Source organism: Cololabis saira, chromosome 14 (genome assembly GCF_033807715.1).
Source record: "Cololabis saira isolate AMF1-May2022 chromosome 14, fColSai1.1, whole genome shotgun sequence".
Taxonomy (NCBI): domain Eukaryota; kingdom Metazoa; phylum Chordata; class Actinopteri; order Beloniformes; family Belonidae; genus Cololabis; species Cololabis saira.
In genome coordinates this window covers 25,440,658-25,468,543 of record NC_084600.1, presented here as the reverse complement: position 1 = coordinate 25,468,543, position 27,886 = coordinate 25,440,658, and the positions used below count along the sequence as shown (strand labels likewise).

General features: G+C 44.4%; 1 protein-coding gene across 4 annotated transcripts in view; it reads left to right on the top strand.

Annotated features, from left to right (window-relative positions):
- The window catches only part of ntm (neurotrimin), a 290,781-nt gene that overhangs the window by 222,074 nt on the left and 40,821 nt on the right, over positions 1–27,886 (top strand). For all 4 annotated transcript variants that reach the window (XM_061740234.1, XM_061740233.1, XM_061740232.1 and 1 more), the window contains exon 4: positions 13,347–13,472. In XM_061740234.1, coding sequence (XP_061596218.1) covers positions 13,347–13,472 — 126 coding nt within the window. The remainder of the gene's footprint in view (positions 1–13,346; positions 13,473–27,886) is intronic.

Below are 27,886 nucleotides of genomic sequence, written 5' to 3'. Positions count from 1 at the left end.
CTGGTCCCAGCAATGAACTGGATACTGGCAGGTGAAAGGAAAGTTAGTTTATTTACACCTGTTTTGCATATACTTAGTATTAAAACAGTTAATCCAGTGGCAAGACAGATGAAGCAGTGACAGAGGGACAGGTCAGGGACAGGCTACTGCTGTGGCAATCCTCAGGGAATGCAGTGGTGGCAGAAAATCCCACGAGCAGACTCCAGTTGGCAGCAAGGTCTTCTGGGGAGAGGTAAAGATACAAAAAACTAATTACCCTAGAGCACATGTGTCAGACTCCAGTCCTGAATGTCCTGCATGTTTTAGATGTTTCCCTGCTTCAGCACACCGTGATACAAGGAGCTGTCATCAACAGAACTGTCCAGACTTTGATGACAAACTGGTGACAACCATTAATTTGAATCAGGTGTGACACCCCTGCCCTAGATTGTCAGACTTGACAAGAAAGTTGTACCCATTGAGGTGAAACAATGATATGGCAACCAGGAAACAAGAGAGTAGAGCTTGAGTAGCGCCACTGATGTTGCAGGACAGCAAGTACGTATTAATCTCTTGGATGGACATCTGCTTACGTGTGTGAATGAGTGTCAACAATCATGGCTCGACTATGCGGGACAAATGAACCATACACTGGCATGAGTCAAGAGATTAACTCATGCAAAACAAACCAATAACCTATTTGGTAGGACTGAACGATTAATTGCATTTGCGATAATATCGCGATGTGATAAAACAAGATTTTCTAATCGCAAAGGCTGCGATTTGACCAGTCACGTGATCTGGTCACGTTGCCGGCAGCGAAAAAAAGTCAACAGTGCCGCGTGTCCGCCTGTAACCTATCTACCATGGCCTCAGTGTTAGGGCTCGACCAGGCAGGGCTTTATAAATATATGGGCTTTATAAATGTATTAAATATATGAGCGCGGAGTTGGCGAGGAGCTTTGCGCGGCGCCGAGCACGAGCCGGGCGTGCGCCGCCAGACAGTTGAGTCGCGCTGTGAAGCCAGATTTATGGTTCCGCGTTAAATCGACGCAGAGCCTACGCCGTAGGGTACGCCGTAGGGTACGCCGTAGATTACGTGGCGACGCGCCCGTACGTTGCGCGTACCGCGTACCTTACGGCGTAGGCTCTGCGTTGGTGTAAAGTGGAACCATAAATCAGCCTTAAACCACACCTGCAGCCCGACAGCTCATTAGGAGGAGAGCTTAAACAGCGGGGCTGCCAGTTGTTCATTGCTGGTTCGTTTTGTTAACTCTGTGAGTTTTGTTGGTTTGTTTGGTAGTTTGCTGGTGGGTTTTTTTTCTCTCTGTGATTTTTTAGTTATTTATGAAGAAGTTCTGAGTTCCCTGTGAGGAGGTTTTTTTTTTGCTCCCTGTGGGAGTTTTTCTGTTTTTCTATTAAACTATGCCTCGTTTTGGCTAAAATTTAACCCGGTTTGGTGTCGTGCGATTGGGTTCAGAGAGAACGACCCATAACACTCGTGTGTACAGACGTGTTAAAGAGGTAAAGCCACAGATTTGTTTTCTTTATTGTTGTAATCTGTGCTTTAAATAAATCTGGCATTGTTTATTATAAAACAGACTGATTTATTGCTTGTGTAGTTGAAAAATACATGAGAACAGGACCTTGAAAAAATAATCGCATATTAAATCGCAATCGCAATATTGAGGAAAAAAATCGCAATTAGATTATTTTCAAAAATCGTTGAGCCTTACTATTTGGTATATGCCAGCATATGCCAGCTCATTCACCAAAATCGTATTAATTAAAACAAGTCATATGACATTAGTTCTTCACACAATTAAATGTGTTCCTGCTTTGGCACAACTTGAAGACATTGCCTATAGAGTTTGGAAGGAGCATTTGTTCAGGGACCATATTGACCTGCTGGTCCAGGATGACGACCGTCTCATCAGTTCTACCAAGAATTATCCTAATGGATCTCTGCGCTATACACTAAGATGACAGGAGACTGGCAGAAGTTGCGCCACACCAGTTACATTACAAGTCCTCACCACGCTTTGGTCCCTGGCAACATTCAGTAGGAGCTGGCTGACAGGTTGGACTGGCTGCATGAGATAGACTAATCTGGATGGCACCCATATAAGATTTTCCTACACTGTTACTGAACAGGTAACATTAAACAGGTTCCATTAAACACTACAGTAATAATGGAATTTGCACTGAAAAGTCACTTCCCTATACAAATCTAAGATGTCATTAAGTTTGGTCTGTTCTAATTGATATGAATAAACAATATCTAAATAATGTTGTTTATTTAATGCACTTTCAAGTAATATCCAAATCCCCCACATGTGCTGCTGGCAAGATGCCAGAAAGCTAGTTTCTTGGATGGTGACATTGGCTTCCTCTCATGTGGCTTTAGCACCAACGTCACTGGATCTGCTCCTGTGTCTGAAACACTCCACTGATGTGCAGCAATGTTTCTTTTTACACCGACTTTGATGTTAGACCATTCTTTTTTTGTTTCAGGGATGTATTGATCCTGCTGTGTTTACCATTTTAGTCATACACTCCCACTGAGTTGATATTTTCTTTCAGCACATTAGAGGACTTATTCCACTTCCCATATGAATACATTAGCTTCACATTGTGTGATATACTTCTTTTTTTACGTTTCTATCTTTTCTGCCATTATTATTTGGACAAATGGTGAAATCATGTGACGTATTTACACTCATTGGCAGTTATTAACGGGAGGACACAAAGTGTTACAGTTAATTCTACAGTATGTCAGTTGGGATGTACTGAGGAATTATGTCCATGAACAAGTTTATGCACAAATTCATCTGAAAGTTTATGTGCATGCGTACTTTTGTAGTTTTTGGAGTAAGTCGTTATTTAGTGTGACAATGTTTTGGTGGGCTTTCCTCTAAGAAAATATATTAAGAGGGAGTGTGTAGTTGTAAAATGCAGTATGAACAGATCATCACACCACAGCTGAAATAAAGGAAAAAATTCATAGGGAATTTATGCAATTGTCTAACGTTGGTGATTTTAGATCTCATGTGACCTGTTCTTTTTTATATATATATACATATATATATAAAAATAAAATATAATATATACACTGTGTATGTGTATATATATATATATATATATATATATATATATATATATATATACATACATACATACACTGTATATATATATATATGTGTGTGTGTGTATATAAATGGTAAATACCAGATTAGGCAAAACCTTAAAGTTGCATATATTTGCATATTAATGATATGCAGCAGGTGATAAAAAAATTTTTTTTAATCTGACATTCTAAATTAATATGATCAATCCAATCTTACAATTTTCATTCAGCTTTATACATTTTTTGTAGATTTTGAAATATTATTGTAGCACGGCGAGTGCTACGGGGGCCGACCGACAGGACAGAGGACACAGGTTTCAATGCAGGAACTCCTTTATTTCTAAACACCCGGGACACACGTGCTTCAGCTCCTTCACAGCAGACGAGAGACCCTTTCTGCTGTGCAGCCATGCCTTATCAAGGCTGGCAGGGTGGAGAGGTTGATTGGGGCCACCTGTGCCCCAATCAACCTGAGTGGCTGCAGCTCCTCCACCCTGCCACACACCCCCATCGCCAACCTCAGGCCGGGGACCATCCGGCCGAGCCAACTCCCCCCGCCCCCCTCGGAGCGGGAGAGGAAGCCAGGAACCGCAGACTGCACCTCCGGGCCTTCCCGGTTCGGCCGGCTGACGAGGCCGGTCGGGAGGTCGCCCTCGGCGACGGGCCGACCACAGAGACCGGTTGGGAGGTCTTCCTCGGCGACGGGCCGACCACAGAAACCGGTCGGGAGGTCGTCCTCGGCGACGGGCCGACCACAGAAACCGGTTGGGAGGTCGTCCTCGGCGACGGGCCGACCGCCAAGAACGCCGCTCTCGGGACTGGGCCCAGGGTGGCCTCGGGCCAGACGGCATCCGGGGCCGTGGTGTGTCCAGGACCTCCCCCTCCCCGACACAGCACTGCTCCAGCCACTGGTCCGCCTCTGGAGCTTGCACATCCAGGACCACCTCCGTGACCTCCGCCTCCAGGATCGGCGCCTCCAGGACCGCCTCCGTGACCTCTGCGATCGGCGCCTCCAGGACCGCCTCCGTGACCTCCGCGATCGGCGCCTCCAGGACCGCCTCCGTGACCTCCGCGATCGGCGCCTCCAGGACCGCCTCCGTGACCTCCGCGATCGCCGCCTCCAGGACCGCCTCCTCCAGGACCGCCTCCTCCAGGACCGCCTCCTCCAGGACCGCCTCCTGGACCGGCACCTCCAGGACCACCTCCTGGACCGCCGAGCGCCTCCCCAGACGGTCCCGCGCCGCTCGCCTCACGTACGGGCACGTGAAAGAGAAGGGGTCGTCCTCCGAGGAACGCGCTGGACAGTCCAGCGCCCCTCGCCGCACGTCCGGGTAGCTGAAGGTGAAGGGGCGGTCCTCTGTGAGCAGAGTAGGCGGGCGACCCCACCCTGCCGGCTGCTGCGCTGCCAGCGTCTCCAGGGCTGCAGTCTGCCGCTCCGCCTGGCTCCGGATCAGGGCCGCCAGGTCTGCCAGTTCCAGTGCCAGCGCCTCCATCCTGTCGGGCCCCACGTTGGGCGCCAGTGTAGCACGGCGAGTGCTACGGGGGCCGACCGACTGGACAGAGGACACAGGTTTCAATGCAGGAACTCCTTTATTTCTAAACACCCGGGACACACGTGCTTCAGCTCCTTCACAGCAGACGAGAGACCCTTTCTGCTGTGCAGCCATGCCTTATCAAGGCTGGCAGGGTGGAGAGGTTGATTGGGGCCACCTGTGCCCCAATCAACCTGAGTGGCTGCAGCTCCTCCACCCTGCCACAATTATACTATACATTTTATGAAAATTCAGCATTTACAATGTTTTGTTCCTACTGAGACTATTTCAGTTGATGTGTGTGATGGATATCTGCATGCTGTGTTAACATCTTTACAAGAGATAAAAAGAAACAATGAATTAGTTTACTTTGGATTTCGTTTTTGGCGATCATGTTAATATATTTGGAAAAAAATTGGTTTTGAGTCATTGTTCATACTCATACATACTCAAATGCATGAAGAAATATTTTTTTAAATCCCTCTTGACTTTGGGGCATTTAGGGGGACACTTTTGCGTGGCTGTAAGCACAAATCCACATAAAGTTAAAGAAGCCCCCAGTGTTTGCAGGACACTAGATGCTCTAGAACCTTCTTCATAATGCAGTAAATGTCGCTTTCAGGTGGAATACTTTTAGCAAAACTTTAATAATGATGGTAATGATAGGTACGGATGGTCACATATGTCTATTTGGAGGTCGCTGTTTCTAATATAACAGGGCAATCCCTTCTCGACTCACTTCTTTCTGTAACAATCAGTGAGCTGTCGTTATTCAGTCAGAAAGGCAAAATGGGTTTGTCAGATTTGTACTTGTTCACAATTATCCCTGGACTGCTTGGACTGCATATTGGCTGAACTGAGTTGGTAATTTTGTTGTTTGTTTGTTTTGTTGTTTTGATGAAAATACAGCAGAAATTAGGGTTTTGTTATTAAGTACACATTCATCTTAGTTAAACTCTTCATAGCGTATTGAAGTACTTCTTGCTTACTTCTTATTTTACCTCTGATGTAAACATTAGATACTGACTACTTTATTCACGAATTTTAAAAAGGATTTAAAACATCTCTGATACAGAACCCTAAAACTAAGCAAACGCTAAAAGCATTTTACCAAAGTGTGTACACAGTATCCCCTGGCGCTCTTCTCCCGGCTACACACAGCATTTCTCCCCTATATTCCATTGATATGCACTTTACACTTGGAAAGATATAAAAAGGCAAATGATAAACCCACAATAGCCTGGATAGCCTACTACCCCCCCCCCCCCCCCCCCCCCGCCCCCTCAGAGCGGGAGAGGAATCCCGGAACCGCCGACTGCGCCCCGGGCCTTCCAGGCCGGACCCGTCGCGAGGCCGCCTCCGGCGTCCGGCCGACCAGCGGGAACGGTCAGGGGGCCGTCCTCGGCGTCGGGCCGACCAGCGGGAACGGTCGGGGGGCTGTCCTCGGCACCGGGCCGACCGCAGAGAACGCCGCTCTCGGGACCGGGCCGATAGTGGCCCCGGGCCAGACGGTGCGTCCAGGACCACCCCCTCCTTCATGACGCGGCCCCGTGCCGGCCGCTGGTCCGGATCCAGGACCGCCTCCTCCGTCACGCCGCACTGCCCCGAAACTGGTGCGTCCAGGACCGCCTCCTCGTTGACGCAGCCCTGCTCCGGCTGCCGGTCCGCCTCCACCCCCGCAGCCCCCTCTGACTCCGCCTCCGCCTGGCGACCTGCAGCCACTGCCTCCCGGCCGGTCGGCTGCAGCCCCGCCAGCGCTGCCGCGGCGAACCTCAGGCGTGGTGCCGGGGTGGACCGCTCCGGGGGTCCCACCGTCTCGGGAGCCGTCGCTTGGCGGCCCGCAGCTTCTGCCTCCCGGCCTCTCAGCTGCGGCGCCGCCAGCCCCTCCCGCGCTGCTGCGGCCAACCTCAAGCGTGGCGCAGGTGTCGGTCGCTCCGCGGCCACAAGCGCTTCCAGCATCGCGAGCTGCTCTCCCTGGCCCTGAAGCATGGCTGCTAGGTCCGCCATGGCATGGGCGAGTGCGTCCAGGGCCTGCTCCGTGCCTCCCTTCTCCATCCCGTCGGGCCCCACGTTGGGCACCAGTGTAGCACGGCGAGTGCTACGGGGCCCGACCGACAGGATAGAGAGGACACGGAGTTTAGTGCAGAACCCTTTTATTTACCACACCCAGGTCACACGTGCTTCAGCAGCCTCTCCAACAGCTTCACCGCTTCAGTCTGACACCAACCCTTGCTGCTGTTCAGCCCCGCCTTATCAAGGCTGGCAGGGAGGAGAGGTTGACGGCCCACACCTGTGTCCCATCAGCCTGAGTGGCTGCACCTCCTCCACCCTGCCACATATATGTTTTTACTTTAATGTAAATAATATATGTTACCATATTATGGTAAAATATGAAAGATCTTTACTACTACTTTTATTTTGCAGACGCCTTCATCGAAATTGACTTACAGAACAAACACAACATTTCGCCATTCCTTGGCTTGAACCTGGGTCATCCACAACCAAGCCCTTATTGCCACTTGTAAATCTAGGTTATTCTTGGTTATTCTTGGTTCTGACAGCCAATCACTTCCCTGCATCTATCCAAGAATTAACCAAGAATTAATAGCTCCGACCAATCAGGGCTCAGTCAATTTCTGGATGTCCCACCGACATCCAGAAATTGACCAATCAGGAATGAGCACCGGCTCCGCTTACGCTGCTGAGGTGCATATAACGCTGGGGACATTTTTCCTGCTTTACACTGTTGAGAAAAATAAGCCTGAAGATTTTTCTGGCTACAGCAAATTGCCTCCCCCCCACATATTTTCCAGACATTTCAGAGGGTAAGTACTAATAAACGGACGAACACAATTTTTTTGTCGAAAGATCTGTGCCGTAGCTTTGTTACGAACATGCTAATAATGGAGATGTTACCCGTAAAGGTTGTTTTGGGAGGGATGCTAAATCCTTCTCTCAATGTAAGTTACATACGGATAAACAACACAATGCAGTGCAAAAAAAGAAAAGAAGATCATCAACTTTTTATGAAAAAAATTTGGCAAATTATAAAGATTGAAAATAAGATATAAGAGTAAATCAGATGAGCATGATTTGGCTTTGTAGATCAATCTAACAAAACATAAAGAAGTTTTCCTCCAAATTGGCAATAAATCTTTACAACCTCTTGTCAGAAAACCAAGATATTTTCAATCCCTGTTTTTAATATGAACAACAATAGCATTAATAATTAAATACAGTGTATATCGTAGAATGTGAATAAACTTCAATTCTACATCCCATGGGGAAATCATGATAGTACTTGCAGGCATTCCGCCACTGTTTAGCATGAGATAACCCATAGTACAGTCTTAAATTTGTATTTGCTAATAAACAAACACAGTTCAGGGCTCCAGACTAACTTTTTTCACTAGGAGCACAGTAGCCCCTAACTGAAAATTTTTAGGGGCACAATCAGAAATTTTAGGAGCGCACATCGTTTATCGACACGCTAACCACATTTTTACATTTCTACTACATTTCAGTGTATTAGTAATACGTATTTCATAATAGATTAATGAATTACCACAATGTGCTGTTTCAAATGCAGTGTTACATTTTATTGTGCACTTTTAAAGATGCCGCAACATAAAGTAAACTGACAGCACCATTGCTGTCATTATATATATAAAAAAAACATACATTCACATGATAAAAAAGTGCTTGGTAACAAAGTGCTTAGTAACCTTTCAGCCATGAATGTAACTGTTAAACACAGTACTTAACAAATGTACAAATATTGGGGGTACTGGCCAATAACATTTCCCTACTTGTGTCTTTACTAAAACCCTGAACTTACACCAGTTGACCAAATTCACTGCCTTCACTCAAATAACTAAGGATCTTACCAAGAAATATTCTTATTTCTAACCTAAAAATGCCATTACACTGATAACAAACATCACTTAAAAGGTTAGGTGTTTTTCCCACGTGTTAAAATTTAACTTTCATTTGTGTCAAGCAAATTTTAAGTTCTAGTTACGTTTTAAGTTAGAGTTTTGGCAGTGTTCAAAATAAAATTATGAGACCTGCTGTATTGGAGCACATTTTCTTTTAGTTAAAACTGTAGCGGGGACAGATGTTTAGAGAAACCTATCTATGTACCGGGTGAAGGCTGATTTATGGTTCCGCGTTACAACGCAGAGCCTACGCCGTAGGCTACGGCGGCGGCTCTGCGTCGATTTAAGGCGGAACCATAATTCAGGCTTTAGGGGAACATATCGGAGAACAACCAGAAGAATATAGAGTGGATTAAAAATAAAAGTAAAGCACTGAGCTACATGTGTCTCCCGTCTGGGCCATTGCAGACTGCCTGAGCATGATGTTACTAAAACCAAACATATCCGCCGTCTCTTTCTTCTAACTTTATGTGCGCGGTGCAGCGCGTTGTGTCGCATTAAATGTTGTCCGGACGTAATACCTGCTTTGAGCTGGTGAAATTAAACAAAATACATAAATAGATCCCCCAACTCATTCCCTTTCACACTCATTGGCCTGCAAATATGGGGGTTAATTGACGCACCCCTTCCACGTTTAAAGTGTAAAAAAAAAAAAAACTGGCAAATTTACTGGTTGCACGTGTGCGAGTGGACATGAAATTCAGTCGCACATACTCAAATTTTGGTCGCAAAATGCGAGCATTTGGTCGCAGTCTGGAGCCCTGACAGTTACACATGTATGTGTCTGTGTGACTTATGTTCCAACTGTACAAGTATTGCAATTTATTTTAATTTTATTTTTGAATCTTGTGGAGTTTTAGGAGAAGGGCAGATGGAAGCCTGAACTTAGAGTTACTGACAGTATGCAAATATGATAGTATGTACATGATAGTATGTATCGGATTGTATTTTTCAAACCTTCATCGGGGCCCACAATCCAGCTCAGTGCCCTGACTGTAACAGGGTGGTGGAGGCCGTTTTCCTGAGACTCTGTGCCCTCTACCCAAATGCTGTGCGCTGTCATGGGAAAAAGGTGTCCCGGTTCACAATGGTGGCTCATTTATACAAGCACATACAGGAATGTCTGATGACAAACGGTGACGAATGAGACCACCATCCAACTCCCCGAAGTAAACGCTGCCACACTCACACAATGGTGAGTACCTCAGCATACTTCATATACAGTTCAGTACAGAAGGATTTGAACAATGACAGAATCTCTACAATTTTGCACCAAAACAATGGATTTACAATAAAAACGATCAAGTGTCATCTTTCACCTTTATTGCTGCTGACAGTTTTACAGAGATTTCACTTTACCTCACATTTACCTGCATTTTCAAGGTAATTACAGCCTTGAAAAGAAAGTACAAATCTTTTTATATATTTATTTTACATAGGTACAGCAGGCGCAGCAGGGGGCAGGATCAAAAAATTCTGCTCCAGGGCATCTCAGCTCCAGACCCACCCATGGCTGGCCAGAAAAACTACCTACAGCGGTACAGAAAGGCCCCTCCCTGTTTTCAGCCAGTTTACTTCCGCCTCATCAATTTATATTGTCACCGAATACTGCTGGGGAAGCAAAACTGAAAGGGAGGCCACAACCCCAAGCCATCTTCCCAACTCCACAGCCCCATCCACAGTTGCCCTTCCTGTCACAACTGCCACCTGGCTACGTTGTCCCGTCAGTGGCTGCATCCTCACAGATGACGGCTGCACCTGAATGCTCACAATACATACTTTATCGTCACCATCCACCCAAGCACAAGCATACGATCAAAGCGGACGTAGGAAACAGGAAAAAGATCACACAGCCCAAGGAAAAAAGAAATATACAAGAAAGACGGATGTGATTATTTGCGGCAAGTGCAAAAAAAAGCCAAAAAACGCCATCACACAGGCAGTATTTCGGCAACTTGTACCGTGGAGAAACAGAGACACAATCATATGATGAATGGAGGGCTGTATTGGAGAAAAAGGGCTATAGAAAACGTAAAAAAAACACAAAACAAGGACCCTCCTGCTTCTTAAAAGTTTATTAGTTGTGTTTAATTTAGTAGGTGGTAACTTTTTTGCTGTTTTAAGTTTTTCTGTTTGGGTTTAGCAGCTTTAAAAAAAAGCTTTGGTCACTGAGGTAGTTCGTAAGGTCCTCAGTGGCAGGGCACCGGGGGTGGATGGGATCCGCCCTGAGTACCTCAAGTCTCTGGATGTCGTAGGGCTGTCTTGGTTGACACGCCTCTGCGACATTGCATGGAGGAAGGGGACAGTACCACTGGAGTGGCAAACCGGGGTGGTGGTCCCTCTTTTTAAAAAGGGGGACCGGAGCTGTGTTCCAACTATAGGGGGATCACACTTCTCAGCCTCCCCGGGAAAGTCTACGCCAGGGTACTGGAGAGGAGATTACGGCCGATAGTTGAACCTCGGATCCAGGAGGAACAATGCGGTTTTCGTCCCGGTCGTGGAACACTGGACCAGCTCTACACCCTCCGCAGGGTGTTCGAGGGTTCATGGGAATTTGCCCAACCAGTCTACATGTGTTTTGTGGATCTGGAGAAGGTATTTGACCGTGTCCCTAGTGCCATTCTGTGGGGGGTGCTCAGTGAGTATGGGGTCCGGGGCCCTCTATTAAGGGCTGTCCGGTTTCTGTATGATCGGAGCGGTACTTTGGTTCACATTGCCGGCAGTAGATCAGACTTGTTCCCGGTGCATGTTGGACTCCGGCAGGGCTGCCCTTTGTCACCGGTCCTGTTCATAATTTTTATGGACAGGATTTCTAGGCGCAGCCATGGGCCGGTTTGGGAACCTCAGGATTTCATCTCTGCTCTTTGCGGATGATGTTGTCCTGTTGGCTTCATCGGACCAGGACCTTCAGCATGTGCTGGGGCGGTTTGAGGCCGAGTGCGACGCGGCAGGGATGAGAATCAGCACCTCCAAAACCGAGGCCATGGTTCTCCATCGGGAAAGGGTGGCGTGCCTTCTCCGGGTGGGTGGAGAAGTCCTGCCTCAGGTGGAGGAGTTCAAGTATCTCGGGATCTTGTTCACGAGTGAGGGAACGATGGAGCGTGAGATTGACGGAGCGTAGCGTCCGCAGTTATGCGGGCGATGTACCGGACCGTCGTGGTGAAGAAGGAGCTGAGTCGAAAGGCGAAGCTCTCGATTTACCGGTCAATCTACGCACCTACCCTCACCTATGGCCATGAACTTTGGGTAGTGACCGAAAGGACAAGATCGCGGATACAAGCGGCCGAGATGAGTTTCCTCCGCAGGGTGGCTGGACGCTCCCTTAGAGATAGGGTGAGGAGTTCGGTCACCCGGGAGGAGCTCGGAGTCGAGCCGCTGCTCCTTCACATTGAGAGGAGTCAGCTGAGGTGGCTCGGGCATCTGTACCGGATGCCTCCTGGACACCTCCCCAGGGAGGTGTTCCAGGCATGTCCCACCGGGAGGAGACCCCGGGGAAGACCCAGGACACGCTGGAGAGACTATGTCTTTCGGCTGGCCTCGTAACGTCTCGGACTCCCCTCGGAAGAAGCGGAGGGAGTGTCTGGGGTGAAGGAAGTCTGGGCATCCCTGTTGAGGCTGCTGCCCCCGCGACCCCGGAACGGATAAGCGGAAGAAGATGGATGGATGGATGGATGGATGGATGGATGGATGGATGGATGGATGGATGGATGGATGGATGGATGGATGGATGGATGGATGGATGGATGGATGGATCTACATCCTTTTGAGACTATTGTCATTGTTATGGCTGATTTTTTTTAAACAATTTTTATCTAAATATTAGTAATTACGTGCCTTTCTGCATCTTATTGTAAAATATTAGTATAAAATATTAGAATTGTAAATATAAATATGAGTAATTACATGCCTTTCTACATCTTAATGTTACAGTTACAATTGTTATTGTTGTTATTGCTGTTTTATTTTACCATGTAAATATATATTTATATAAGTTAATAGAAGTTTATAAATATGAGTAAACATTTATTGTGAGTTGTACTGTTTCAATTGTTATTGTTATTATTTCATTAAAATGGTATGTTTATAAGTGATTACTTTCTTCCTCTTATTCCATTGTTACACACTCAAATAGTAAAATCCTTTAGAATCTATACAAGGCTAACCATCCCAATTTGGCAGAGGTGTATAATCCAGGTGCCATAAAGTAAAAATCCAGTCCAGCCGTTGTTCCAACCAATCACTAAACCAGCTCCTCTGCAGGTAGATGGTAGGTCGTTAATGAAAACCCCTGTTCTAAATGTACAGGCTGATCCAGAAACATGGCAGGGCTTTTACTTTATGGCACCTGGATTATACACCTCTGCAATTTGGACACTGCTTAGGCAAGGCAAGTTTATTTATAGAATTAACCTTTATTTCTACCATCTCATTTGTTTTACTCTTACATACACGTTCTCGTTATGGGCAGTCTCTGGGCTCGAATTAGCGAACTCCCACTTGATTCTGCTTTTTTTCGCGCAGTTCCCGTGCTCGATCTCGCGATGTTGCTGTTGATTTTGATCATTTCTGGAATAGTTATATTGACTAATGCGCGCAGTCCTAAGCCCAACTCTGTAGCCACTAGACTCCCCCTCTTTACCAACTGTTTTCACAGAGCAACTACATCTCATGAAGAAACAAAGTATTGCATGTAATAGTAATGTTTCTATTAGTTACACCTTTGACTATGTTTAATTATGTTGTTTTTTTCCTCTATTTTTTAAAATCCAGTGCCACCAAAAATCATCAACCTGTCAAGAGAAATCGTGGTAAATGAAGGTTCCAATGTTACCCTGATGTGCCAAGCCAGTGGTAAACCACAGCCGTCAGTCAGCTGGAGACTCCTCTCCCCTTCAGGTAACCTGTCAGTCAGCAAAGAAGCATTCAACTACAGAGAAAATTTCTGGTTTGTCCTTAAATGCATCATACTTTCCATGCTTTATTCGCCATCTGCTGCTTTTGCTTCCCTTCACGCCATGTGCTTATGACACTTATCAGTGACTCTGCTTGACCTCAAGTGGATTTCTCGCTTCACTTATTGCACTGGTTCACAGATTATCATTGAAACGTGATCATTCACAGAAAATACACTGGACCTGTTGTAATTGAACTATTTAATTAGTATAACTGAAATTATTTAATTAGTATAACTGAAATTATATGAATATTGTGGAAGCCATTTGAATGACAAGATTAATGCAGAAAAGATTAACACAGCATGGCATGGTGAGGATGTCCAAAACAGGGTTTTTTGCTTTGTGCATTCTCAGTGGTATTTTTCCTGTTATTGCTTTCTAAAGACTGAGGGAAACAATGCTTTTGCTGCTATTTATGTATGCCTGTATAGCCATGCTTTGCTTAATGAGGCAAAACGTTTGCATTCATGAACCTTTTAAGAGCCCAGGCGTTTGCAAAGTCCTTTGTTGATGCTGGGATTTGGGAATTGAAATCATAACATGGCACATGTGTGACTGACCTGTCTGTAAGAAGATAAGCACAGAAAATAGACAATAACTAGACATTAAATGCTTCCATTTATGAAATACTGCATGATTATGCAAAACTACTATGCCAAACTGTCTCCTGGAAATAACAAGTAATTGTTTTACTGGTTATATTTAGATACAGTGTAATGGTTGGCTGGACCACTTTAAGAGGCAATCTGCTTTTTCTTGTTTGTCTGTTTTTGTTATTTTTACTTTATTTTATTTTCATAACTCAAGCACTAAATTAAGGGATCATGTAGCTCAACAGCAGAAACTCCCCATGTCATTCTGTGGCAGCATTCTTTGTGGTGGACTCTGGAGTAAATCATGCAGATACAAAAAAAAAAAATAAAAAAAAATTCCAAAGCACCATTAGTAAATGGAATACACCGAATTATTCTGTTTCATTCATTTTCATCATTTAAAAATACATGTCCTATTTGCCCTGGAATAAAATTACCTCTGGACTTATAGTAATTCTGAAATCATACCCCAACACCTGTATTTAGTTCTGTTCATTTTCTGCTGGATAACGAAGTCTGTGTTTTACCGTTATTTACAGACATTGATCCCGGAAGTGATGTCAAGGCATTGCATTTTATGAAACAATTACCCTTTGTTTGACATTAAATGTGAATGTTCAGTTAAAAGCATCTGCTTGTTGCCATAGTAACAGTGAACTTAACGGTAAACATAACCGGGTCTGAGTTTTCATTGAAGCCCTAAAGGTTGTGTCTTAATCTTAGATTTTTGCTCTTCTGCTGCTTTAGACTTCTTGTTTCACAAGAAGCTTAATGTTGATGATTTTCTTAATGTTTACATCATTACACTGCATAGGGTGGATATACGCTGACGTCGTAATATAATATGTCACTATGGACCGCATTTGCCAAAATTACGCCGAGAAAGAAGAAGAAAAGGCATCTTTCTTAAAGATTACAGCCAGGCCCGAAGTGTCTACGCCTGCCATAAAAAGCACCCCGTCGAAGAGCGCAGTGACAACCAGTAGCCTGTAGATGGTGTGTATTTGTGTTTACTATCCACGAGAACTTACCAACAGCCTCTACCAGCCTGTTGAAATTGATTTTAAGAAATTTTAAAAGAAAATTAAATTGTTTAACAGTAATACTTAGATGGTATGTACATGTTCAGTACAGTGTACTGTCAAAAGTTAAAAATGCTGGGTGCAACAGGGTTTGCATATTAACTACATATTTTGGCAAAGTGGTCTGCCAGAATAACACCCTAATACATAACGCCCATGCAACAGCCTGCAAAAATGACTCTGTTTGGAATCCAAAGTGCTTGTAGCAGTTGTTGTTGAGTTCTTAACACTTGTTACAGACTTCACGAGAACAGAGACCTTTAGTTTTGTCCATGAGGATGAAGGGTAGTGAATATGAACCGTATGTATGACTAGATGCAGGCCACAGGCGAATGACTTCAACTGCGCTCCTTGAGAAAGGTGCTTTTCAAGGCAGGGGTGTGACACCTGGACAATTCCCAGTGGGCCATTCCGATGTCTGGGCCACAAGGGCCGATGTTTTGTTTTTTTTTGTTTTTGTTTGTGGAGCCAGTGTTCAGTCATGGCACTGGGTTGATCACCTACGCTGCTACCGCTGTCTCTAGACCGCTCCGCCTCCACTGGCAGCTTTCCTTTTATGTTTTTGTTTGTAGACCCACTCTGACGCAATAGGCCAGTTCACTCAGTCAGTGGCGTTTGAAAGATGGCAAGTAAAAAGAGCAAGGCTGGTGTGAAGAAGGCTAGAAATAAAAAGAGGAAAGCTCTGGAAACAGAAGCAGTTAAATTTGCAAAAATTTTCAACTTTTTCATTAAAACGGGTTTGTGGTTTGTGAAGACGATGAAACAGGTAAGGAAAGCTGTTGAACTTTGCCTGCCAACCATGGTTCAAGTTAACTGATTAATGAATAGTGTGGCATTTTACATAACGTTATATAATTTAAATTATAGTATGATGTGAAGCCACATAACTCAGAAACTTTGTCTTGTAGACCCTTAAGAGTCAGACGCAAGATCCAGCACCAAGCACTAGCTATGAGCCCACAAGTCCAGTGGGCAGGTAGGATTACTGATTGAGTGAATATTATTAGGATTAATATCATGAAGAGTGTGGTAGACCTGCTCTGTATTAAAAGGGCCCTGAGATGCTAAATGTTTCAGCACTGCATTAATGAAGCTGAGCTGATCAGAAGAAATTGTAAACAGGGGAGACTTGTGCTGAGATTGATGTTTAGTTTAAAAAAACTAAAAATGTGATTTAGTGTCAGAAGTAGAGCCAGGAGCCAGTCATGATGAGGGGACTGAAGGGACAGGTGAGCTGTTGTAATAGAGGGAATAAGCTTGCATTAGTTTCAATATAACCACTTTCTATTCCCAAATGATAGTAGTGACCCGGTATTTTTTTAACATTAAAAGTAAGAGAGTAAATACACAAAGCCCATAGTTGGAAGGGAATAGGTTGAAAGTAATGTGGGAAAAGGCTGCATATTTTGCCATTGAAAATATCTTAATTGGTTAAGTCAAAACGTGTTTACCAAATCAAATGCGCTGAAGCTTTACAGATTATAATTTTTCTATTGTGAAACAGGTGCAAGCGAGTCTAGGGCAGCTGGAGGAAGTATGAAAGGGAGAGCAGAGTCCACTCATGGACCAATTACAGAGGGAACAGCAGCTCAGCAGCTCAGCAGTACAACCCTGAACAAGAAGTAGGAATGAGACAGGTGAAGAGGAGTCTGTTGATAGTTTTCATTACCTTGCGCGCCTGCACTCACAGAACATACATACATTTTTGTCTTACCATCATCATCAACCCCGTAATATTGCCATACCGAAAGTTTTCAATAACAATCATGGAACCAACTGCAAGTGGCTGACTTACTGTTGACAAACACCAGTCTCTGTACTGTTCTGTTTGTCTGATATGTTCACCTGCGGTTAAGGAAGCGAGACACAAGGAAGACTGGAAACACATTCCCTGACTGTGAAAAACATCAGTCTGAATATACAAAAGGGAGATGTGAAAAGCCTGTTGTTTCATTATGTGCTGAGCAAGGGAAACAGAAGCGTCAGGGGATGGAGCGCATAGTGGATGTTATTAAAGTTATCGCCAAATGTGGCCTTAGCTACAGAGGAGATAAAGAGGAGGCGGGTTTCAGAAAAGCTGTTAACCATGGCAATATCTTAGAGTTGCTTCTACTTTTGGGTACATATGACAATTGCCTATAAAGCATGTAAAACCTGGCATTGAAAACAGCAAGAATGAGCACAAATCTGGTGCAAAAGGCAGATGGTCTCTAGCAACGCTGCTGTCAAAAGACACATTCAATAAAGTTGTGGATGTCTGCCACCAACTGATAAAGGCGATTATAGCCCAAGAAGTAAGACAAACTGGCATGTTTTCAGTCCAAATAGACCCCACACAAGATATCGGCAGCAAATACCAGTGCTCCATCATCCCAAGATATGCAACCAATGCCATTCATGAAAGATTCATTACTAAGGTGGACTATGAGTCATCAAAACGGCAGCAATTTGCAGAGCTCATGAAAGATGTTACACTGGAGCTTAATATTGATATTGGCACATGTGTGGACGACTCCACAGATGGTACAGCCAATATGCAAGGACAGTATCAGGGGTTATACTCTCCTCTCTGAGCAGTCCCCAAATGTGTGTGCACATCTTTTAAAGCTTGTACTAGCAGACACAACAGACAGTGTTGTGGAAAGTGCATCCATCTTTGCTGCTTAGTGATGTAGCAGTTTTTCTTAAGAGAGTCATACTGTACAAGCGCATGGAGCTGACGGATTCCTGGCATATCGACAAATGCGTAAGTCGTTGACAGCCGTTCTGGCCCTTTCAAAGTTGCCTGACGTGGCTGAGGGGATAAGCTCCGCGACCAACACTCAGACTCTAACGCTGGGAGAGCTAAATCACAGGCTGGCAGCGGTTTTTGAACTCATTGGCAAGATGGAAAAGACCTTGGAGAAGTTGGAAGCTCGGCTTGCCAGAAATTCGTCTGTTTGGAGTCGCCATTGGTGAACCAGAGACTTAAGGCAGACGGAAAATTACTGGAATCTGCCTGTTTTTCAATACAATTGTTGATTCTACAATCTGACCTTGACAGAGCGGCTTTGGCCAGCCGCTCCAGTCACAATCTCCCTGGAGGAACGAATAACAAGATGCTCTGCCCCCACTAACCCCTCCCCTTCCCAGGACATCTGTGGACTTGTATCAGAACTGTACTGGGCCGACATCAAGGACAATGGCTGAGGAGTAGCTCTGGGGCAAAGTTCACAGACTTACCGCTCACACACACACACACATTTGCTGATAACCACACCTCCCTCATTTCAACACCTTCCCCGGCTCCCCTCATATCATCCCCCCTAACACGGTCTCGGGGTTTGCCTAAGCTCCTGCAACATTTTGCCTGAAATTTAATTTTTCGACACAAACTTTTCACTTGCAACACGGCATTTATCATATCTTTTTGCCTATATCACTTTTACTACTACCCAGAGACCAAATGCCACCGAAATCAGCCAGGAAGGACCCAAATAAGGACGACGAGTTACTGACTGCTAGCATGGCTGCTCTGATCAAACTACTAGAAGAGGACAAAACAGCCCTCTCTGCCGAGTTCAAATTGGCCTTAACATCCTTCGAAACCAAGCTGGAATCCAAATAACCATTTCTGACCACGGACAAAGATTGGCTTGCAAACCAAGTTGGCGACCGATTAGAGGAGTAGGAAGCTGAATACACTGCTCTGGAGGATAGCTTCACCAGCTAAAAGCTAAGAGTATTGACCTCGAATCCCACAGCCGACGTAACAACATACGGATAGCAGGAGTCCCTGAGTCTGCTGAAGGCACATAACCCACTCCGTTCTTCTAAAAGCTCCTGCTCGAAATCCTTGGCGAAGGGGTTCTGAATTCTCCCCCGGAGCTGGACTGAGCCCACAGAGCCCTGACGGCTAAGCTGCCCGGGGTTCAAACCAAGAGTGGTAATTGCACAGATTCATAACTACAGGGTTAAGGAAAATATCTTCCTAGAAGCTCGCAAAAGGAGAGGAAAACTGTTCTACCAGGGGAAACCAGTGGGGATTTTTGAGGACTACGGAGAGTTATTTTTTTTAACTCTCAGAAACTTTTAATTTGGAGGGAGGAGATATTACCTAGAGAAGTACAGTATATGTATGGGAAAGAAATCATGAAGAGCCTGGCGTCCTCTATGGACTTAAGGAATATTACTAAGTGGATACCCAGTTAAAGGAACTAAGTGAATGGGGAGGGCAAGGGTTAAACAATAATCACCAATTTAATCTCACACAAAAGATATACAAATTCCAAATAAATAATTTCTTATTATTAGCACAACAGAAACAACACAAAAATTGATTTATCTAATCTAAAACGTATTAAAATATCCTATGCCAAATTAACCCTATTTAATTCCTATTCTAATGTTGCCCGGGGGTGGAGCTCTGGGTGATGGAGGTTACAGCGAGTCTCGAACACAGACGGGAGGGGTGAGCAGGGGGAGGGGCATCCGATCCCTGCTGCTGTTCAGACGGAGGGAAGGGTGGAGAGGTCCGCGGTCCGTGCGGGATGAGAAGGGGGCGTGACGGAATGATGAACGCAGACGGCAGGCAGGTGGTCTCGTCCTCAGGACAGGGGGACTTTCTCAGATTGTCCGACGTCGGAGTTTCAGCCGTGAGCAGGAAGGATGCGTTAGCATGAGCTAACGCAGCTAACTGGGCGACTAGCCCAACTTACTGTTTGCCAGTCTGGCGGTGCGAGCCCGGAGGCTCCGGTATCTCCTCCCAGAGGGCAGGAGGCTATGCGCTGCAGGGCTTTTTTGTTGTAGTCCAAGCAGCTTCCGCCCCACACGGTGATGCAGCTGGTCAGAGGCTCTCAATGGTGCCACGGTAGAAGGTGCATGGATGGGAGGAGGGGTTCCTGCCTTCCTCAGCTTGTGGAGGTAGTAGAGACACCTCCGGGCTTCTTCACCACCGTCTGGGTGACCTGTCTCTTGCTCACTGATGGCCTGATACAGTTCACCCAGCGCCACGTTTCTGTCACTGTTGTTGGGGATGGGGGGCATGTAAACAGTGACTAGCAGAATCGCTGTGAATTCTTTCGAAACATTTGGCTTTGCAGAATTTTCCACTCTCAGTCCTGTTGCCTCCAACCATTTCTTTACCCTGTCTCAATACGACACTTCCTTTATAGACGGGCAAAAAAAGGCACCACTTCATTCATAGATTTAGGCCCAATCTCAATTCTCCCCCTACTTTTCTTCACTCGCCCTTCTTTTCTTCACTCTCCCTTCTTTTCTTCCCTACCCCCTAAAAAAGAAGGGGGAGATTTTAGGGCACTTGAAATCTAGGGCACTTGGCCCAGGTGCCTGTCCCAATTCTCCCCCTACCCCTCGTTTCCTCCCTACCCTGATCAGGAAGCTGAGAGCCAAAAGCTGTTTTAATTTCAGCTGTAGCGCTGTTATTATGCCACTTAATGTTTTTGTTTATATTAAGTTTTAATATTTTTTCAGGCGTAAAAGTAACCTTTAAGATCCCCAACCTGGTCTCAGTTTATCCAAATAACGCCTGTTAAGAAATTTGACTCGACGTTTTTTCGGAGATGAGAAGAGCCGCCGGCCCAGGGGAGCAGCCTCAGCTCACAGCCCGAGAACAGACGTGATCGCTGGGTCGACCCAGCGCCGTCGTCTCGGGAGAGAAACCTGCAGCTCTGTTGAGAATTACGCTGGCTGAAATAAATCATTTAGGATGATGTTGGTTTAATAGATGAAATCTAACAGTTGTAGCTACGCCTGTTAAGAAATGTGCTCCGAAAATTTAGAGATTTCTGCCTGCCCGCTCCGGAGCTTATGGGTCCGCGTTAAATCGTCGCAGAGCCTACGACATAGGGAACGGTGTACGGCGCGCATTGATTTAACGCGGAACCATAAAACAGCTCCGCTATCTTCACTTCAGCTTTATCTGAAAGTGTGTAAATTACCCAGATAACAGCTTTGTGGTTTCTGAAAACTATTATACCAGAAACATCCAAAACAAATCTGACGAGTCACAGGATTATTTCTCTCTATTTCCCACAAAAAAATGCTTGGTCACAATCTGAGACAAGTCTGCAAATGATGTTTGCCCTCGGTCGGCGAGTCAAATCGACGCAGAGCCTATGGCGTAGGCTACGTAGCCTACGGCGTAACCTAACAGCCTTTACAAGCGCTCGTTATGCCCACTCCCCCTAGGTGAAAAGAGGAATTGGGAAACCACTACCATCACGGGAACGCGCAAAATTTAGGGGTAGTGAAGAAAACGAGGGCAAGGGGGAGAATTGGGACGGGGCCTTATTCAAAGGTAACACTTTTTCCTCTTTGAGGAATTCTCAAAGAAATTGAATTTGCCCAAAATGCAATTTTGTTGTTATTTACAGGTAAAGAATTTAATGCTGCACGCCCTACCGGGCTTCCACAATAAACTTAGTCCCAATCCAATTGACGTTTCTTTCTCGTTTAATCCTGCATCAAAGTGCGCCCTCTCAAAATTGTGCCAAATCATCAGCATGTCACTGGATGTTTCATTGGACCGGACCAGGGTTGCATGAGAGCAGGACCTAGGGCATTCAATAGCATCTGACCGCTGGGACTCGATCCTGAAGTCGACACTGCCTAATACAATTTAAAGCGGTTTATAGAGCTCATATGTCAAAGTTCAAATTAGCCAGCACATACCCAGACATCAGCCCCACCTGTTTCAAATGCAAAGTAGGGGACGACACTCTTTTTCACATGTACTGGCTGTGCCCTCGATTACAAGTTTTTTGGAATTAAGTCCTTCATACTCTCTCAAAAGTTCTGAAGCGTAAACTAAACCCAGACCCTACGACTGCTCTGTTCGGCGCTTCTAGGGATGATGATCCCCAAATGACTTCCACTGAGCACCATATGATATCTTTATCCTTGCTTCTGGCCAGGCGGGCCATCTTGCTTCGACGGAAGGGGACAGCGTCGCCCACACACATTCAGTGGCTCCGAGACATTATGCACTGTCTTACTAGAGTAGTTAAACATTTCAACTGGAGGCTCAGAGGGTAAATGGCAATCCTTTTTTTACCTATTTCCATGATTCTCACACAGTATAAACTATAACATGGTAGAGTGAATACTATGAACCCTTGGCATTTGAGAAGCTCAAGATTTAGATTTTAAATAGCCTGCCACCTTCTTTTTTTTATTCTAATTAAAAAATCCACTATTTCTTTCTTTTTGTGTGCCTTTTATTTATATTTATAAATATAACATTTTTAAAGACAGTGTGTGGGAATGTTCTACCTCAAGATCTTTGTAAATGTATTCCATTTTATTTTTCTAGGTAAGTTTTATAGGATAACCAAACCGAGACCTTCTGAGCTTACTCTAGCCCAACCTTGGGAATGTCTTATGGTGGGCTTTTTTTTGTTTGTTTGTTTGTTCCTGTTGTGATATACATCTTCAATGTATCATTGCTACTTGTATACTCATTATGAAAATAATAATAAAAAAGATTTGAAACTCAAAGATGCAAGACAAGGAAGACTGTGAGCTGGTAGTGCAGACTGTCCTTTCTGGGAGAAGGTTCAGAAAAAAGAAAATACCAGGAGAGTTGCAGAAGATGAGCAGTTAGCATCAGCTGATACTGGCTTCAAGGTGAAAGTTCACAACGTCATTGTTGACAGTGACAGACAGTATCCATAGAAAGTTTTCTGCCGATGCTAAACTTTGCTCAAATTTCGCCTGTTTAGCCCCTCAAAACTTTGTTTGTGTGAGGGAAAATAGACCCCTCAGCTCTGGAAGAAATAGGCAAATGTCTGCTTAAGTTTGACAATAGAGTGACAGTTGGCACATTATGTAGTGAACTCTACAGCCTCGCATGTCAGTGGGACAGACTAAAGATGTCCCCTCTGGAGGGTTACATTGTCAGGACAGCTAGTGGAATGCCACAAGGAAGTGTGGAAGATTGTACTGAGATGATCTCTCAGTACAATCTGCTAACTGGTGCCTGCCATGTGATTGGACTGTACATCAAAAGGGATACTGTGAGAGAAGTTTCTCAACAGTGAAATTGATAAAAAAAACAGACTCAGGAGCTCTTTGACCCAGAAGAAAAAGAGGAATTCATGCTCATGTGCACCAAAAAAGAAATTCTCATGTCTTTGGACAATGATACTATCATAAACAAAGTCGCAGAGACCAGAGCACTGGTCAGGCGTTTCTTCATTTTTTTAGGGTTAGTCATGTTTCTGTGAAACTACTCATGTGCAGAGGAAAAAATATAATGGCATAATTAAAAAGTTATAGAAAACTGTGAATACCAAACGTGCAGAGAACAGGACCTATGGAAATCGCTCCCGTCGTTGCGTAACGACGGGAGCAGATTCTGAACGGCTCGTAGAAGTCACATGACACTGGAAGGATCATACGGGCGGGCTGTACAGACACTGCAGAATTTGGTTGCTTTTCCTCCTTCTCTGAGTTGGCAGGCTGAGGGGAGACCACTTTATATATGTTAAAGCAAGAAAAAAAAACATGTTTTTCATAATAGGTCCCCTTTAAATCTTTCTATGGAGTCTTTCTGTGTGGAGTTTGCATGTTCTTGTGTTTGCATGGATTTTTTTTTGTGAGTGTGTGTGTGCGTGCGTGCGTGCGTGCGTACGTGCGTCACCTGTAATGAGCTGGGATAGAGTCCAGCAGACCTTGTACAAGATTAGATTATTTTAGTCATTCAACAACCTAATATTTATTCAACATTGATCAAGTGCTTTCAGTTTGGTTAAAATGTAATATTAACATTGAATAATTCTACCTGATATAGTTTCAGTGCTGTTTCAGTGTGATTAACCCTGAGATATGATCACAGAAAGAATCTGTAAAGGATTTTAAAGACAGTTAAATCTGAGATGAAAAGAGAGCCACCTTCCTGATACTGCACATCCTGTTTTTAGACTTAAAAAAGCTCAAACACCTCTATTCTGGGTTTGTAGTAGCCTACAATCCTCTGCTGTATGCCGGTCTCCATACATACCTCCGCTAGTGCTCAGGGAAAAAGGTGATCTTGGATGACCTCCATGGCGCTGCCCAGGGCCAGTGCTGCGCTGGGGCAAGAAGGGGCAATGCCCCCTTAAATAAACACCCTGCCCCCTTAAATCAAACTTTTCAAATTTGATTAAGACAATAATAAATTACCCACAAACTGAATATAGACATGATTTAGTACAGTAATGTAGGTGAAAGAAATCCAGAAATTAGATGATAAATGTAATCTCTTTTTGTGTGAAGCTCCCAGAGCAAATGTCAGAGATCCCCCACTCACTCTTCCAGCTAAAGATCCAATCACTCTTAGTATGCAAATGCCTTGAAAACGTGTGGCGCTGCTTCTGCCTGTATCAACAGCAGTAGCAGTGATGCTGCTCTGAGACAGTAGCTAATTTATCCTGTGACATCAACTAGCACTGCATCTCATGTACTTCTACCAACAGCTGCTGCGCCAAAGACACCAACTCAGGTACCCAGTGACTTAAATGGCAACACACCATCCCAACTCAGTACCAATACTGGGTAGCATTGCGTGTATTTGGTACAACATTAATAATTAATATAATTCAATCCTGCCTGGTACTGCACATGGCCATGGGTGGAGTACTCTGTTGTGCGAGATGCAGGCTTCTGTTTACCCTGTCGGAAATATGGCAGCATTGTTCATGAGAGGGATGTAGTTTTTACCTGCTTTTAAAAACTGGAAAGTAGCAATTGATTGATTTGGGTCGTATGTCATGATCAAAAAGCGCTATCTCTGGTGTTGAGCTGTAATAGATGCAGTGGGTACAGGGACTACGTTGCCATTTGATAAGAGATCAGCACGAGGTGGGTTCATTGATATTAACACGGCGATAAAATATTATCTATTATTGTTCTTTATCCTTTATATGATTTCTAGTTGAATGTAGCATGTGCTTATGTTGATGGAGACGATGACTGTTAATGACACACTCATTTTATCAGGGTGCCTTGAAGCAGGGAAACATGCAGGACAGGATCCCCCAAGGAACAGGGCTGGGAAACAGTACCTTAGATGAAGATGAAAAACTAGCAATTATTACTAAGGGTATCCCAAAAAATGCAAAATACACACAAATATAAAGTAAATTTAGAAATATACCTTATTATTGCATTCAGTACTAAGATATTCAAATAACCCACAACTTCATATATTCATGCTTTTATTTTTAACATGCAAGGTGGGTTAGGCTGTTTTTAAACATTTTAAACACATGTGAATCCTATTAACAGTGAATCATTGAATATTCCCACATTAATAAGATTTCTGACCCTGATGAGTAGCGCACAACTTATTTAACCTCGGACGGATGGATGTTGTCAAGCAGAGAGTCATATCAGCCTCAGGCTGCAGTCTTGACCTGCATTTGTTTTTCAGGCAGGTGAGTGAGGAAAATCCACTTTTCACAAAGATAAGTTGTAGCAAAGGGCAACAGGCTCATCGTTGCTTTTGCTGCCACTTGTGTAAATCCCTTCTGGCATGATATCCAGAACTGAGTGAGTAGTTTAAATATGTTTCTGAACGTGCGATTAGTGGACATTTCAATCAGCTGATCCTCCCCTGACACCGTCAGGTGCGCGCCGTCTTCTGCGTCGTCTTTGAATGGAAACTGTATCCGTGTCTTGTCCCTGCATCAAGAATGGGCCTCAGAAAAGTAGTTCCTACATTGACCATGAAACGCCTCCAGGTGGGCAAGAATAACGTGTGTTACAGGAGGCGAGAGCAAAGCAGAATCTCCCACCTCATTCACTGATGGAAACAAAGAAAAGATTCCCTCCCTGACATGCTCCTTCCATCTTCTGATTTTTTTTCTGTGAAGCCTTCCATCCTGTCATACAGCTGAAAGGCATGTGTGTTGTGACCTTGCATAGAACTGTTAAGTTTGTTCAGCTCAGCAAAAATGTCAGCAAGATATGCACATTTATATCCAGACATTGTCGCTGAAAAGTGCAGCCAGCTCTGTTTGCTTTTGAGAAGTAAAAACTCCCAAATTGATGTGTAATGCGTAATTCCAATACACATACCAACATTGTTTCTCGTGACCTCGGAATAATACCCAGTAGCCAGTAGCCCAGTGTGCTCTTCTCCTTCAGCAGCACAGAGATTGAAAAAGAGTTGCGTTTGCAAAGCACTCTTCTTGAATACATTCACATCTTTTACAACCGAGTCCAACATCAGACAGATCAGCCCTATATGTCCCTAGCAACAAGTGACTCTGTGCAACATGCAGTGCGTCTAAATCACCTCTGCAGCCACATCCCTGAAAAATGTGATTAGGACACTTTTTAATCCAGCCATGCCTCTTGCATCGTCGGTGCACAGTGCAACACATTTTGCCCATGAAATATAATTTTCTCTTAAGAAAGCATCAATCACTTGGAAGATTTCACCAATGTGTGTTCTGGAAAGTGCTTACAAAACAGAAATTCCTTCTGCATTTAATTTTGATCCACAAAGCACACAAATGCCAGATGCTGCTCTTCTTGGATACATCAGTTGATTCATCCAGCTGTAAAGCAAATGCATCTGCCAATCTCAGCTTCTCCATCAGTTGCGCCCTCACATGCGATGCCATCTCGTCAATACGACAAGCAATTGTTGTGTCCGACAGTGGAACAGTTTTCAGTTTATTAATGTCAATATCATTCCCATACATTGTTTTACACATGTCAGTTGCTGAAGGCAATATTAATTCCTCTGCAAGTAGTATGGCTGATTCTTTTTGGCAATCTTTAGACTAACTTGATAAGATCATTTCAAAGCTAGCTCACCAACTCTGGCTGATTTTTTTCATCAATGTCAGTTGTCATTGGAGGGATTTGAGACAAGTCTGGAAGTATTCAAGGGGTTTGTCCTTTAAGTGGCTGTGGGTTGTCTCAAAGTGACACTGTACCTTTGACGGCTTCATAGACTAGTTTGACAGCCCAGTAGAACAAATGACACACCTTGGAAATTAAATGCCATCTGTCGCCTTGAAGCTAAACCCGAACTTGAGATAGCTGTCTGTATATTTTCGGGCCTCTCTTTGGCGATTACCCTTTACAGCTGCGGGGCCTACAGCATGACTTTCATTTTCACATGCATTTTCTGAGGTGGAAGCTGTTATGCCTGTTGTGCTTGGAGCTTCTATATTTTGTCGGGTTAAAAATCGATCCACTTTTCTTTTTTTTTCTATCCAAAACATGAGCTGCCAGCTGCTAGCAGAAGGGGCTCACTGGGAAACAGACAGAGACAGTGTGTCACATAAGGCCTAGTGATTGGCACGACAGCATAGACCATTTATTACATGAAGATGATTGCTCTATTGTGTTGACATTTACTACTACTATCAAGAAATCTCCCCTAAATATATTTTATATACAGCCTTTCAGCCTTGATTCTTTCCCCCCTAATCCCCACGACCTTAATAAACAATTGCATAACATTTAAAAATACCTTCATAATAACTTTCTGTGTGTTTAAAAAAAATTGTGGGGGGAATATAAAACATGTCTTATCAATGAAAACATTCGCGACCCCCTCCTGCAGTACCTCTGCAGACCTGCTAGGACTTCTGATTTTGAAAATATGAATGATAATTGTATTTCTGCCATACTTTGTCTGATCAACTGCACACTAATTACAAACGCTGTCAACCCTGGGCTCA